A 14782-nucleotide genomic window follows, 5' to 3' on the forward strand; every position below is an offset into this window, starting at 1 on the left:
CGTAGTGAAATTGCCAGGGGCTGCGTGTGTGCAGAAGGGCTGGATATGGGGTACCTGTCTTGGGAATAAAAGGACTTATCATACCTGGGCATCTTACTGACTTCCTGCAATTGTACACCACATGGTGTGGAGGTGCTCTTTCAATTTTGGCACTGGTCCTTGACATTCTTAGCCAGCTTTCCCCCTGAACTTTTGGGGGTTGCCTGGCTGATTGTGACCATGCTGGGGCACAAGGCTCCTGACAGGGACATAGGGTACGACATGGTCCGCCTAGCTCAGGGGGTCAGGGGAGGAAGGAAACTGAGGGCCACACATTCTACCCATAGATATCAGGGCAAGCCCGAGGACTCACACCCTCCATCTGAGTGAGAAAAAACACACACACACAAGTGAAAGTGACAAGACATTAGGAAAAATGGCCGTGCAATGTAAACGGGGTAGAACCTGGGACCTGGTAACAAAAATTCATTAATAGGTTGTTAAACCACATATCACCACAGAGTGGTACTGAGGATACTGGGAATGTAATATGTGCCACGTCCTCTCTTCTGACCATCCTTTGTCACTGCCAGCCCCTCCCTGCGCTATCAATCCTTGATATATATCCACAATGCCATCTGTATTAGTATAATGTTATGTATGCCCCCATAGTTGTTGGGCGCTCAGTTCATGGCCATATTAGGGGTAGACAATTGGAATGTTTTATACTTTATGTTTAATACTTTTCTGTTTTTATATGTGATAAAGATATTTATTTTATATATACTTTGCTTATATGTCTTTTTTCTTTTCACGCATAATAGTGGCCCAAGCTTCTGAAGCACTTATGGCATAACATGTAGAGCCAAAGCAAGTCACGATACATCTCTACATCATAACCAGCACTCTGCAACCAACTGTTACTATACTTTTCTCCTATGTACTGCACAAGGTTGAGGGTAGAGTTGGTTTACCTTTAATAGGCAACTTTTAACTGTTTTCTTTTATGTTTTCTGTGTACTGTAGTGCCTACAAGTTTAAATTGTATGTTTTCTAGTTTATTCTCTGGAAACAAAAATTCCCCCTGGACTTCAACCAGAAGGCCTAGCCCTAAAAAGGCACAGTGCAGAAAAAAGGTTTGGTGCTGTGACCATGTGCTGTTTCACACTGTAATTGTCCCACACCCAAGTGTTACTAAGAGCACCCCTAGGGCAACCACTCCCAAGGGGCAAAGACACAACAGACTCTTTGCCTTCCCGGCCCATGTGCAGAAAAGGTAGATCCACTCAAAACAGGAGTAACTGGGCCCATCCAGGTTTCCTGGGGGAATTACACTTGTGCTGCCCTAACTGCCTGTAGGTGACCCAGTTTCAGTTCCAGCCAGTAGTAGCCTTCAGAGCCTACCACAGCCAGCCGTCCCAGCTCACGGTAAAGCCAGAATGACAGCATAGCACCGCTACTGGACAGTGATAAGAACACATAATACACTTGATCTTAGCCAAAAGGCTGAGAAGCAATCTGGTGTGACTAACACAGCCGGTGCTCAGGGTGCCTAAAAGGAACAGGCGCTTGTCACATCTCAACAGCCACACCCCTGTGAAACTGCCATTACTTATATGTGGAATTCTCATTTACATTAAACACCAATATATTACAAGTCTCTTGGGTATTTATTTAAATAGAGCAGTATATAATAATGTTCATTAAAGACAAAAAAAATGCACACTGAATAATAGATAAATTTTACATACTTGCTTCTCCTAGTACCAGGTTAGATGTAACATTGTCCAAAATGTACATTGGAACAAATTCAATACTATACATATTATTTTACTGTGCTCCTTACTAAGTAATGGCCCATACACACGATCCGAATATCATACGAAAACTGTCCGAGGAAGAATCGTATGATTCTCAGATCATGTCTACACTACTTTCGACAGCCGAATCCGACCATAATTTTTCTTGTACGGGAATAGAACGAACGATAAACGATTGCGCATAATCTGAAGCTGCTAATGACCCTGGAAGAATATCAAATAAACAATACATTTTGGGAGAAAAACCGGGAGGTTATAGGGTCATTTTTAAAGGCCGTTACTGCAACTGCAGCTAATATGACAAAACCTGCACAGATAGTAAAGTGTCTATGGACTATCTCGGTACTTATTAACACAGGTAAATCAAAGAATACATTAAAAATTATTTTTAATAAAGCTCAAAGAGAAAATTTATACAAAGGATGTACAAAAACAGTTACAATCAAGCAAAACATTACATTATGAAAACATCCACCACGACTATACAACTGTTGGGTTTCCCCATAAAGTTTTATGTTGAAGGGTGGTGTAGCCGTATTCCTCTACCAGTTTCGTGGTCTAAAACCGCTTCTTCAGGAGGGAGATCTATAGATCAGGCAAATAGAAAAAGAGTAGAGAAAGACAAACAAGCTATATAGCAAATAAACGGCATGGTTAAACATAGATCAAAATCAGGAGAACGGCTCACCAATACAGCCCGTAGCGACAGGTCAGTAGGGCCCACCAATTCCCCCAGCAGCAAATGCAGGGGGAGTATATAGGACCGGCTCTGGTTTCAAGATAGTGGAGAATTAGTGGAGAAGAAAAAAAAAAGGGGAATGGGGCAGGAAGGAAGGGAAAAAGGGGGAAAAAGGACAAAGGTGGAGGGGGGGGAGAGAAGGGGGGGGGAATAAAATACACCAACACCAAGAGAAGCTTATCCTCACCAACCCACTCACTGAGAATAGTAATACAGCCAGAGTCTACGCATGGGCGAACACAGGGGCGAGATATATAGGGGTAATCGAAGTCACAGAAGTGCTTATTGAGCTATAGACGTGTCAGACATTCCTTCCACCGAACGTTGTAAAATTCAATCGCCAAATATACATTATCCAAGTTCCAAGGAAGTGGCTAAATAGGCCTACAACACGATACAAACTGTTGGTGCGATGGAAAGAGATAGACATCAAAAAGCTCAATAATACAGCACGATAAAAAGAGGATTGTGATCCGATCAGTTTGAAATGTATATGTACCCACCTGTACAAGCAATCACCCAAACGAACGCCCAGCGCCAGGCAATTGCCCAAACGAACACCCAACTGTCAGTCCTCTGTTGAGCGATTTGGGACCGTGACGCTGGGCGATCGTTTGGGCGATTGCTTGTACAGGTGGGTACATATATATTTCAAACCGATTGGATCACAATCCTCTTTTTAATCGTGCTGTATTATTGAGCTTTTTGATGACTCTTTCCATCGCACCAACAGTTCGTATCATGTTGTAGGCCTATTTAGCCACTTCCTTGGATAATGTATATTTGGAGATCAATCAGCACTTCTGTGACTTCGATTACACCTGTATATCTCACCCCTGTGTTCGCCCATGCATAGACTCTGGCCGTATTACTATTCTCGTGAGTGGGTTGGTGGGGATAATCTTCTCTTGGTGTTGGTATATTTTATTTTCTCCCCTTCACCTTTGTCCCTTTTCCCCCTTTTTCCCTTCCTTCCTGCCCCATTCCCCCTTTTTTTTCCTTCTCCACTAATTCTCCACTCTCTTGACACCAGAGCTGGTCCTATATACTCCCCCACATTCGCCGCTGGGGGAATTGGTGGGCTCTACTGACCTGTCGCTACGGGGTGTATTGGTGAGCCGATCTCCTAATTTTGATCTATGTTTAACCATGCCGTTTATTTGCTATATAGCTTGTTTTCTTTCTCTACTCCTTTTCTATTTGCCTGATCTATAGATCTCCTTCCTGAAGAAGCGGTTTTAGACCGCGAAACCGGTAGAGGAATACGGCTACACCACCCTTCAACATAAAACTTTATGGGGAAACCCGACAGTTGTTGTATAGTCGTTGTGGATGTTTTTTAATGTAATGTTTTGCTTTATTGTAACTGTTTTTGAACATCCTTTGTATAAATTTTCTCTTTGAGCTTTATTAAAAATTATTTTTAATTTATTCTTTGATTTACCTGTGTTAATAAGTACAGAGATAGTCCATAGACACTTTACTAACTCTGCAGGTTTTGTCATATTAGCTGCAGTTGCAGTAACAGCCTTTAAAAATAACCCTATAACCTCAGTTTTTTCTCCCAAAACTATTGATGAGGATGAAGGTACCTGTGTATACGTTTTCTTGAATTTCTTATCGGGGCTAATAACTAATTTTATTGTCAAAATAAACAATACGGAATAAACCGCATGCATGGAAGCAAAGTCCCGAAACTTGACGCAAAAGATCCGTTATCCGGTATGATTCCGAGTCACAGCGCATGTGTTGTAAGCTCCGCCCCTCTCTCGCACACCGCCGACTGCAACATCGGGCCTACACATGGCACCATTACATTGCTCCACTGTTGTTACGCAAGCAGGGCGGTCGTTTGTCGTCCGAGCTTTTTTAGGAAGTATCTTACACCATTCCCTACCCGATGCGACCAGCAAGTGGGGAAAGTCGTACGCTCTGTCATACTATAGTTGGATCGTGTGTACGTGCCATTGGAATATTCACCCATTACGGGGCTTTACACTGCAAAAATCATATTTAATCTGTAACTGTAAATGTTATTTCATTAATAATGAAAAGTGATCAAAAAGAAAGCAATCTCATCTACACCCTGTGGCAGCACGCAGGTAAAATCACCTGGTTGTATCCAGGATGGAAAATATGTATGCCCTAGATTCAGGCTTTATGCGGACTTGTACAACTAGAGGGGAGTGCTGGGAGTCCTATAGGAGAAGAGTTAATGAGCCCAGCTGAAGTAAGTGGGCTCATTAAGACCTCTACAAAAAACCCCAGCATGCTTAGGGAGATGCTCAATCCTGGAACCAGTTTTGTGTTTGTATAGACTGGGGAGTGTGACACCTGTTCTGTGCGGTGAGTTAACGCCTGTGTGGCAAACCTCTACAACAGAGAAAACCAGAGACAGGGACTGGTGCAGCACAAGGCTGCACTCAGTTGTTAGACAGGGAATCTATGTGTGTAATTAGAGGTCAAGCTGACCAGGATTTATTTTCATGTTTTTCTTTTGTTTGGCTGTTATATTTTTCACTGCATGTAGCATAAATAAACCGCACCTTTTGTTTTTTTCCACCTACAACGCTGTCTGCTGTGCCTGATTTTGTGTTGTGAACCCATCCAGGGGGTCACACACACCCGCTGCCGAGCTAACCCCTCACAGTTGGTGGAGAATTTGGGCAGTTTTTTTTTTGAAGGCCAGCATGGAGGAGATACTGAGACAGCTGGCTCTAGCAAATGCAAATCAGCAGCAAACAAATGCGGGTTTACAAAAGAGCCTTGCAGCCCAGCAGCAGGCAAATGCAAATCAGCAGCAGACAAATGCAACTTTGCAGCAGAGTCTGGAAGCTCAGCAACAAGCCCAGCAGCAGGCAAATGCAAATCAGCAGCAGACAAATGCAACTTTGCAGCAGAGTCTGGAAGCTCAGCAACAAGCCCAGCAGCAATCTGAAGCCCGCTTCATAGGCCTGTTGCAGAAGCAAGAGCAGAGTTTTCAACAGCAAATAGAGACATTAATACAGCAACGTCCGCAGACCAATGAGGCAAGTGGTTACACTAATACCGCATCCTTTGGTGTGAGCCGTTTACTGACAAAAATGACTGGAGAGGATGATCCGGAGGTGTTTTTGACCACATTTGAAAGGACTGCTGAAAGGGAAAAGTGGCCTAAGGAGCAATGGGCTGGACTGGTGGCCCCTCTGTTAACTGGGGAATCGCAGAAAGCTTATTATGACCTAGAGCCTGACCAAGCAAAAGACTATGTGGTGCTAAAAACAGAAATATTGGCACGGCTGGGTGTCACCCTGGCCGTCCGGGCTCAGCGTGTGCATAATTGAACTTTTCAGGATGGAAAACCCCCCAGGTCTCAAATGTATGATCTCATTCACCTGAGCAGGAAGTGGCTGCAGCCAGAGGTTTTGACCGCACCAAACATTGTGGAACGTGTTGTTATGGATCGTTTCCTGAGAGCTCTTCCTACTGCCATCCAAAAATGGGTAAGCCATGAAGACCCAGAAAATGCAGATAAACTTGTGGATCTGGTTGAGAGGTACTTGGCTACAGAGAACCTGACCACCTCTTCCAAGGACTCACGGACTTTCCACCCTAAGACCAGATCATTCCCAGTGGCGGGTAAGATGACTCCAAGGGGTGAGGGTGGAGAGAGTGAGAGGGTGGGAGTTCTACCTAAGGTTTGGCGGGAGCAGCCCGGGAAGCCCAGGCTGCAAGAGGCAGCGAAAAAGATTATTTGCTACCGCTGCCAGCAAGAGGGACATATTGCAGCCAATTGCCCAGTTGTGGATGAGCCTATGCAATGTGACTTTATAAGGGAGAGACGTCAGTCGCTGTTTGCGACAGTTGCATGCACTGCCATTCGGAGACCTGAGAAACATTTATGTAAAATGTGCATTAATGGTAGAAATGTTGATGTGTTGTTGGATTCAGGTAGCCTGGTAACATTGATAAAAGCTGAATTAGTTACTACAGAGGTCTCTGGGAAGAACAAGGTGGCTGTTATTTGTGTGCATGGGGACACCCGAGAGTATCCTGTAACTTCAGTGTTTTTTGAGACCCCCAAAGGTAACCTCTCTCATCAGGTGGGGTTAGTGTCTCACTTACCACATGATGCTATTGTGGGAAGGGATTTTCCAAAGTTCTGGGAACTCTGTATTGGCGGGGGAAACTCAAGAAATTGGGGAGGAGCCAACATCCTCAGATGAAAACATGCCGTCTGTGGAGTTTTTGGATCTTGAGGTTCACAGGGAAAATTTTGCCACAGAACAGTTAAAAGACCCCACCCTAATAAAGGCACGGGAAAATGTGGTGAAAATAGATGGCGAGTTAGTGAACCCAGATAAGACTTGCACTTACCCGTACTTCACTATGTAAAGGGACCTGCTGTATTGAGTGGCTCAAAGGGCAGAAGAAACCATTGAGCAACTTGTGGTGCCCAAACCTTACAGGAAGTTGGTGTTAGAATTGGCCCATGGGCACATTCTGGGAGGTCATCTGGGGACCGAGAAAACCAGAGAGAGGGTATTGCAGAGATTCTATTGGCCTGGAGTCATGAAGGAAACAGAAAATTATTGTTCCTCCTGCCCTGTGTGTCAGAAGTCGGCACCTATGCCACATTTCCGTAACCTGCTGGTACCTCTTCCTATCATTGAGGTCCCCTTTGAGAGGATCGCAATGGATTTGGTAGGTCCGATAATGAAGTCCGCTAGGGGGCATCAGTACATTTTGGTTATATTGGACTATGCCACCAGTTATCCGGAAGCAATTCCTCTTCGAAATACCTCGGCCAAAACCATAGCCAAAGAGCTATCTCTTGTTTTTAGCCGCGTAGGTATTTGTAAGGAACTGCTTACGGACCAAGGTACACCCTTTATGTCCCGGGTTATGAAAGAACTATGCAAGTTGTTCAAAGTGACACAATTGCGTACATCTGTGTATCACCCCCCAAACAGATGGGTTGGTTGAAAGATTCAACAAAACCCTAAAACAAATGTTAAAGAAGGTGGTGGATAGAGATGGAAAGAATTGGGACTGTCTAATACCCTATCTAATGTTTGCCATTAGGGAGGTACCCCAATCCTCTACGGGTTTCTCACCCTTCGAGTTGCTCTATGGGAGACACCCAAGAGGGCTGCTGGATATCGCCAAGGAAACTTGGGAAAATTAGAGTTCTCCTCACAGGAGTGTGATTGAGCAGGTCGCCCTGATGCAAGATAGAATTGCACAGGTAATGCCAATCGTAAAGGAACATTTGACCCAAGCGCAGTTAGCACAGCAGAGAGTGTACAACCGTGGGGCCAAGACCCTTACTTTTTCCCCGGGGGATAGGGTCTTGGTTCTAGTCCCTACGGTTGAAAGCAAATTTCTGGCCAAATGGCAAGGTCCATACGAAGTAATTGAAAAAATTAGTGAGGTGAACCACAGGGTTAGACAACCAGGAAGGCGAAAGCCGGAACAGATCTATCACGTCAATCTGCTGAAAGCCTGGAGGGATAGGGAATCCTTAGTCACAGAGACTTTGTCACAAGCCCAATCTGATTGCTTAGTTCCTGAGGTTGGAATAGCAGTCACCTTATCGAAACCCCAACAACAGGAGGTTAAAGAGTTTGTACTTCGTAACAAAGAGATTTTCTCTGATCTGCCGGGACAAACATCTGGCGTAGAGCATGACATTATCACCCCGCCAGGAGAAAGGGTAAATATAAAACCTTATAGAATACCAGAGGCCCGACGGGAGGCAATACGTGGGGAGGTTCAAAGGATGCTGGAATTGGGTGTGATAGAGGAGTCCCAGAGTGACTGGTCCAGTCCTATCGTACTAGTGCACAAACCTGATGGGAGCTGGCGGTTTTGTAACGATTTTCGACAATTGAATAAAGTTACAAAATTTGACACCTACCCCATGCCACGTATAGATGAGTTGATTGACTGGCTGGGAACAGCCCGATATATGACAACTCTTGATCTCACCAAAGGGTATTGGCAAATTCCCCTGGCCGAGTCGGCCAAGGAGAAAACTGCGTTTGTAACCCCAGATGGGGCATTCCAATATAAGAGAATGCCGTTTGGGTTACAGACTGCACCGGCAACATTCCAGCGGAAAATGGATAAGATTCTGAGGCCCCATCAGAAATATGCTGCAGCTTACCTGGATGATGTGATTATCCATAGCACAGACTGGGTCTCACATTTGCCAAAAGTACAAGCAGTCCTAGACTCTATCCGGGAAGCTGGGTTTACGGCCAATCCAAAGAAGTGTACCATTGGACAGGAGGAGGCCAAATATCTTGGGTACACTATTGGGAGGGGGGTGATAAAACCCAAAGTCAATAAAGTCGAGGCCATACAGAGTTGGCCACGTCCCAACAGCAAGAAACAGGTACGAGCCTTTCTGGGAATCGCTGGCTATTATCGACGATTCATTCCCCATTTTGCTTCTAAGGCTGTGCCCCTCACCAACCTGAAAAAAGGGAAAGAGTCTGTCATAGTTAAATGGTCCCCAGAGGCTGAAGAAGCATTTCAGTCCTTAAAAACAACCTTATGTAGCCAGCCAGTGTTGTACTCACCAGACTTCTCTAAGGACTTTGTTGTACAAACTGATGCATCAGACGTTGGGTTAGGAGCAGTGTTATCCCAGGTCTGGAACAGGGAAGAGCACCCAGTCATTTACCTCAGCAGGAAGTTGAAGTCCCATGAGGTAAATTACGCCACGATTGAGAAGGAATGTTTAGCAGTGAAGTGGGCTCTAGATTCCCTTCGGTACTATCTGCTAGGTAGGCACTTTGACCTGGTGACTGATCACGCTCCTTTAAAGTGGATGGCTCAAAACAAGGAGACCAATAGAAGGGTAAATAGGTGGTTCCTGGCCCTACAGGAATTTAACTTTACAGTTAAGCATCGCCCTGGTGTTAAAGTGGGGAATGTGGATGCTTTGTCTTGGATACATGCGTGTCTGAATGCTTGTGTTACAACCCCAAGGTTGAAACAAGAGGGGGGGGGGGGGTATGTGGCAGCATGCAGGTAAAATTACCTGGTTGTATCCAGGATGGAAAATATGTATGCCCTAGATTCAGGCTTTATGCGGACTTGTACAACTAGAGGGGAGTGCTGGGGGTCCTATAGGAGAAGAGTTAATGAGCCCAGCTGAAGTAAGTGGGCTCATTAAGACCTCTACAAAAAAAAACCAGCATGCTTAGGGAGATGCTCCATCCTGGAACCAGTTTTGTGTTTGTATAGACTGGGGAGTGTGACACCTGTTCTGTGCGGTGAGTTAACGCCTGTGTTGCAAACCTCTACAACAGAGAAAACCAGAGACAGGGACTGGTGCAGCACAAGGCTGCACTCAGTTGTTAGACAGGGAATCTATGTGTGTAATTAGAGGTCAAGCTGACCAGGATTTATTTTCATGTTTTTCTTTTGTTTGGCTGTTATATTTTTCACTGCATGTAGCATAAATAAACCGCACCTTTTGTTTTTTTCCACCTACAACGCTGTCTGCTGTGCCTGATTTTGTGTTGTGAACCCATCCAGGGGGTCACACACACCCGCTGCCGAGCTAACCCCTCACAACCCGAAAAAAAAAATATTATGTATATCTTATCTTATGCATTCCTTCAATATGTCAGATAAGCAAATAATCTGTGAAAAGAGATACAATTATTGCTTATTCTACAAAGATAATTTAAAATGACCTGGAAAAATGTGTTGGTGCCCCTAGAAAAGAATAGGACCATAGTGATATCTCAATCTTGTAACCAGTCATCCTATTTTAAATTGAGAAAAGTCATTTGGTATTGCTGTGTACTATGTTGAGTGTAGAAAAATGGCCTACCCACACTGCTCAGCGCCAAGTTACTTGTAAATGGTCAAACAAGAGGACACACACTGGCAGAGCCAGTGTGTGGAGGACACACACTGGCAGAGCAGAGTGTCAGATCACATTACCTTGTTCTTGCTTCATGGAGCCTCCTTCCCACTGGCACAGAAACCGAAAGTAACACGCTGCCGGGGGACAGCACCGCCCAAGTCCTACGGCAGTGCTAATGGTCAGCTAGGCAGAGAGACAGAAGGCTGGCCCAATCATAGAGGAGAGGAGCTTAGCTGTGCGCCACAAAGCACACAAAACCCCGCAAATGTAGCATCTTGCCTGCAATCACGAGATTGCAGTGACATGACGCTTCCATAGTGCACTATGGCCGGCGCCCATGCACAGTGAACTTGAAGAACTTTTTCTTTTTTTTTAAAGGGCCCTTTTTTTAACTTTTTTTTTGTCACTAGCTCTGGGGGGGCGGCGCCCATGCGCCCCCTATGGACGGGCCACCACTGCTGATTGCACATCCATCACTTTTAGGGCAACAGTGGGCTCAAAAGAAGTCCCAGGAGAGCCCCACTGAAAAATAAAGCTAGACTTGAATTTGCTAAATTGAAAGGGCTCAGTTACATTTTGATAATGTTTTGCTGAATCTGGCCCCCTGAATCTCAGCAGGGCACAATGAAAGACTATCAATTCTGGAGCAACATATACTGCCCACTGTCAGAAAGCTATATCTCAGTTGCATGTCATGGGCCTTCCAACAGGAAAATGCTAAAAGCACCAAAGTGGACTTGTATGACTCCTAATCTGAATCCAATCAAACATCTGTGAAAAGAGGTAAAATATGCAGTTTGGAGAACACAGCCTTCAAACCTGAGGCAGTTGGAATAATTGCTAAAAAGGGCAGGCCGAACTACCTGTTGTCAGTTGCAGAAGTTTCTTTGAGCGCTACAGAAATCACTTTTTTGCCAGGATGGACACAAAAGGCTGTGTAACAAAGAATTTAGGTAGAGGACCCATTATTTTTATCCATGTAATTTTAATTTGTTTTATAATTTACAATATCCTGTTAAATTAAAAGCAACATTTGATTTTTATTAAATATGGAACAAACAATGATAAATGATATATATATATACTTCATGATATACTGAATTTCTTTTACCAACTGTTGTAAAGCTAAATATTGCCAGTGCATCGCTATAAACAGAACAGAAAGAAAACATTACCAAGGTGCAAAAGTCTCCAGACATTTTGGGGTTGATTTACTAAAACTGGATTACCGGTACTCAGAATCTGTTGCAATTCTGTATTGTAGCCAATCAGTTTTTAATTTCAGCTTGATCAATTAAGCTTTGACATCAAAACCTGGAAGCTGATGGTTTCTATGCAGTGCTGCACCAGATTTTGTACTCTCCAATTTTAGTAAATCTCCCCTTAGGTGTCTGCTGACAGTTATTGACAACTTCTCCTCTCAGTTAAAATGATGATTGCTTTATATTTAATTTAAATTATAAACATTGTATTTTCTTACCAAAAGATAACATACTTTTTTGATTTCTTGCCTTAAGCAACTATCAAAGCCACTTTAAAAAGTTCTGGTTACCGACTGTGTTACTCTGTCTGGGCAGAGAAGGATTCATCTATTTCTTCTTGGTTGAATTCCTTCATTATGAAATTCACCTTCACCCACTTTCTGAAATATTCCTGGAATCCATTAGCACTTTCTACCACAAACTTGTCAATTTTGATAAGTGGAATGTTCTGGAAGCTCAGGTAGTTGCCAGAAATTCCCCAGTCGTCTCCACATTTGGGATTTTTGCAGAATATCTTGTACTTTTTGTGGAAGCCACCAAATGCCAATGGCTTTGAGTGTACCCTAGTGAAATACTTGTCCTTGAAGCTTCTGTCGATCACTGTGTGATGGGATTTCTGTTAAGAAGAGAGAGCAATTAGTAAGCAAATATATTTGTAAATTGGGTGGTATATGCAGTGGTTAGGGTTCTTTTCTACTGGTAAATGTAAGGGTAGTAAGGTAGACAGCTGTGTGCAAAGTGAATGATCTGGCATCAAAAAGTAAAGAGCCGATTTGTTTTTATTGATTATTGCATTTAGCACTACTTTTAACTGGACCATAAATATGGTCATGATTCCACCTTGGGGAGAGAGGGTGATGCCCATTTCTTAAGGATTTCATTTTTGGCATAGAACAACAAGAATGAGATTAGCAACTTTGTATACCTAGGTCTTTAATCATCCTCATGGATACCGAATAGAGCCAGTCCGGATGACACTGGTAATGTTAGTTGTAAATGAATATTAATACACTCAAAAACCGCTGTCCAAAATTGCATAATAAGGGGGCAGGTCCAGAACATATGCAAATACATGCTATCAGAGGATTGACATCTGGGGCAGTTTAGTGACCTGTGAGGGTAAATCCGATGCAGTCTCTGCGGCGTGTAGTATATGCAATGCAGAAATTTAGTGTAACAGCTTATCTCTAGAGGATACCAGCAGTTTAGACCCTTCATCAAAGCACTCCTCCCAGGACTCCCTGTCCAACCTAGGGACGTCAGCCTGCCACTTGTCCCAGAGGGTGTTCATTTTAGGCGAGTCAACTCCTAATAGGGCAAGATACATTTTGAGAGTTTCCTGTGCTAGAATTGCTTCAATGGGGTCCGTTTTCAAATTTATGGGCCCTGGCTGCATGTCTCAATTGGTAAAATGTAAATAGCATTCTCCCTGGGAGTCCATATTTCCCTGCTAAATCCTGGAAGGAAAGGAGTGTTCCTGAATGGATAATATCTTGGAGGACCTTAATCCCATACCAGGCCCATAGTTGCGGGTCCGGTATCATCCTAAAATGAGAGAGGGAGGGGTTTCCCCATAGCGGAGTAAAGGGTGAGTGTTGGTGTGGATGCAGGAATCTCTTCCTGGCTGCTGCCCATATTTTGAGAGTCACTTTAGTGGGGCCTGGGAGTGAAGGGTAGGCAGCGGGTCCTCTGTACACTAAATTCTCAAGTTCTGTAAGGGAGCCTAAAATAGCAGCCTCCAGGCAAGTAGCTGCATTCACAGCGTGACTTTTAATGACAGGTTACAAACAAAGCCACCTCCACATAGCTCATAGGCCAATGTCCCATGGTTCGGAGGTTGGCTGCAAATATACAGTAGACTACACTGTAGGAAAATTAAGGTCAGTAGACTAAACTAATAAAAATAACGCTTTCACTGAAACACGTAGAACCCTTTTCTCTAGCGGACAACTCTTCCTATGTGACTCTAAATATTGTTTTGTTATTTATTTTTGCATCAATATAAGAGGAAAAGTGCATTATAGTATGCCGACATTCCCTTACAACAGTATAGTTTTTTTACATCCCCCTAGGTCAGTGGTTCTCAACCTGGGGGTCGGGACCCCCTCTGGGGTCGAATGACAATTTGCCAGGGGTCACGGAATCCTGGGCTGTTCCTGAGGCTCGCACCACACTCCCAGCCTTTAAACGGACTGTCCCCGGAGCCTGTGGAAGCCCAGCTGGGCTGCTCCTGGAGCCTGTGGCCCATTTAGCCTCTTAGCAGCCACCCATTCAGTTCACAGCATGGGTGGGGGGCAGAGACTAGAGGTCAGCTGACTGGTGAGGAATGTGAAGTGGGAGGGGCTGGAGGAGACCCCATCTCCTGATTTCGGCATAGGTGTCACCTCTGCGAGATACCACAGAGCTGGAGACATGGTGAAGCACACAGTGAGTAACACTAACTAACTAACACTACCTGTGATTAGAGTTGCCATTAAAAGTCCCCACTTTAGTTCTCAGATAAGCAGTTGGCACCTTGATCAAGAGCATCCAAGTTTGACCTTTCCACATACATTTATAAGTCTGATGTTATCTGTATCGCATGCAAAGGTTTTACATCTTCCACAAAGCAGACGTTTGTTCTCCTTTGATAGTACAGGTCCTTTAAAATTCTTTTTAATATCACGAAGCCTCTTCTCTTCTCTTTGAAAGTGAAGATTCTGTGAATAAAAATGTAAAAAATAAATCATTTGATAAAAATTTTAAAGCAACAAAGTGGTAGCTAAGTTCAAGCCTTCCAGGTAATAACATGCAGGCAGTGCTGGGACAAGTCATTCAGTGGCCAGGGCGAAGATGGCAAACTGCACCCCCCCCCCCCACCGGGTATAAAGAAAGAGTCAATGTAATTTCAAAACAAGAAAATACCCCTCCCTCCCTCCAACAGAGAGATCACTCCACACGCAGCAGGACTAGTGGGCGGGGACTGGCGCGGCACACACCGACAGTACACACGTACAAGAGGAGAGAGCAATCAGTCATCAACATTCAAGTTATTAAAAAAAAAAGTCTGAGGCGGCTGCGGACATTACAAGGACCAGTGTTCGTGTGCAGACACCTTGCTGATCCCTGTCCATGC

The 14782-nt window shown here is 44.2% G+C and overlaps 1 protein-coding gene and 1 pseudogene across 2 annotated transcripts in view; both read right to left on the reverse strand.

Moving 5' to 3' along the window:
* Positions 1–1374: 1374 nt before the first annotated feature.
* On the reverse strand, positions 1375–1497 carry LOC143979975 (U2 spliceosomal RNA; annotated as a pseudogene).
* Positions 1498–11370: 9873 nt separating this feature from the next.
* LOC143974134 (antiviral innate immune response receptor RIG-I-like) overlaps positions 11371–14782 on the reverse strand; it is a 114340-nt gene continuing 110928 nt past the window's right edge. For both annotated transcript variants that reach the window (XM_077475248.1, XM_077475249.1), the window contains 2 exons: positions 14220–14366; positions 11371–12283 (listed from right to left, as the gene is read on the reverse strand). In XM_077475248.1, the coding sequence (XP_077331374.1) occupies positions 11966–12283; positions 14220–14366 (465 nt within the window). In that variant the 3' untranslated portion in view covers positions 11371–11965. The remainder of the gene's footprint in view (positions 12284–14219; positions 14367–14782) is intronic.

Source organism: Lithobates pipiens, unplaced genomic scaffold (assembly GCF_037356315.1).
Source record: "Lithobates pipiens isolate NorthernLeopardFrog02 unplaced genomic scaffold, aLitPip1_a1.2 Scaffold_13, whole genome shotgun sequence".
In the NCBI taxonomy this organism is placed as follows: Eukaryota; Metazoa; Chordata; class Amphibia; order Anura; family Ranidae; genus Lithobates; species Lithobates pipiens.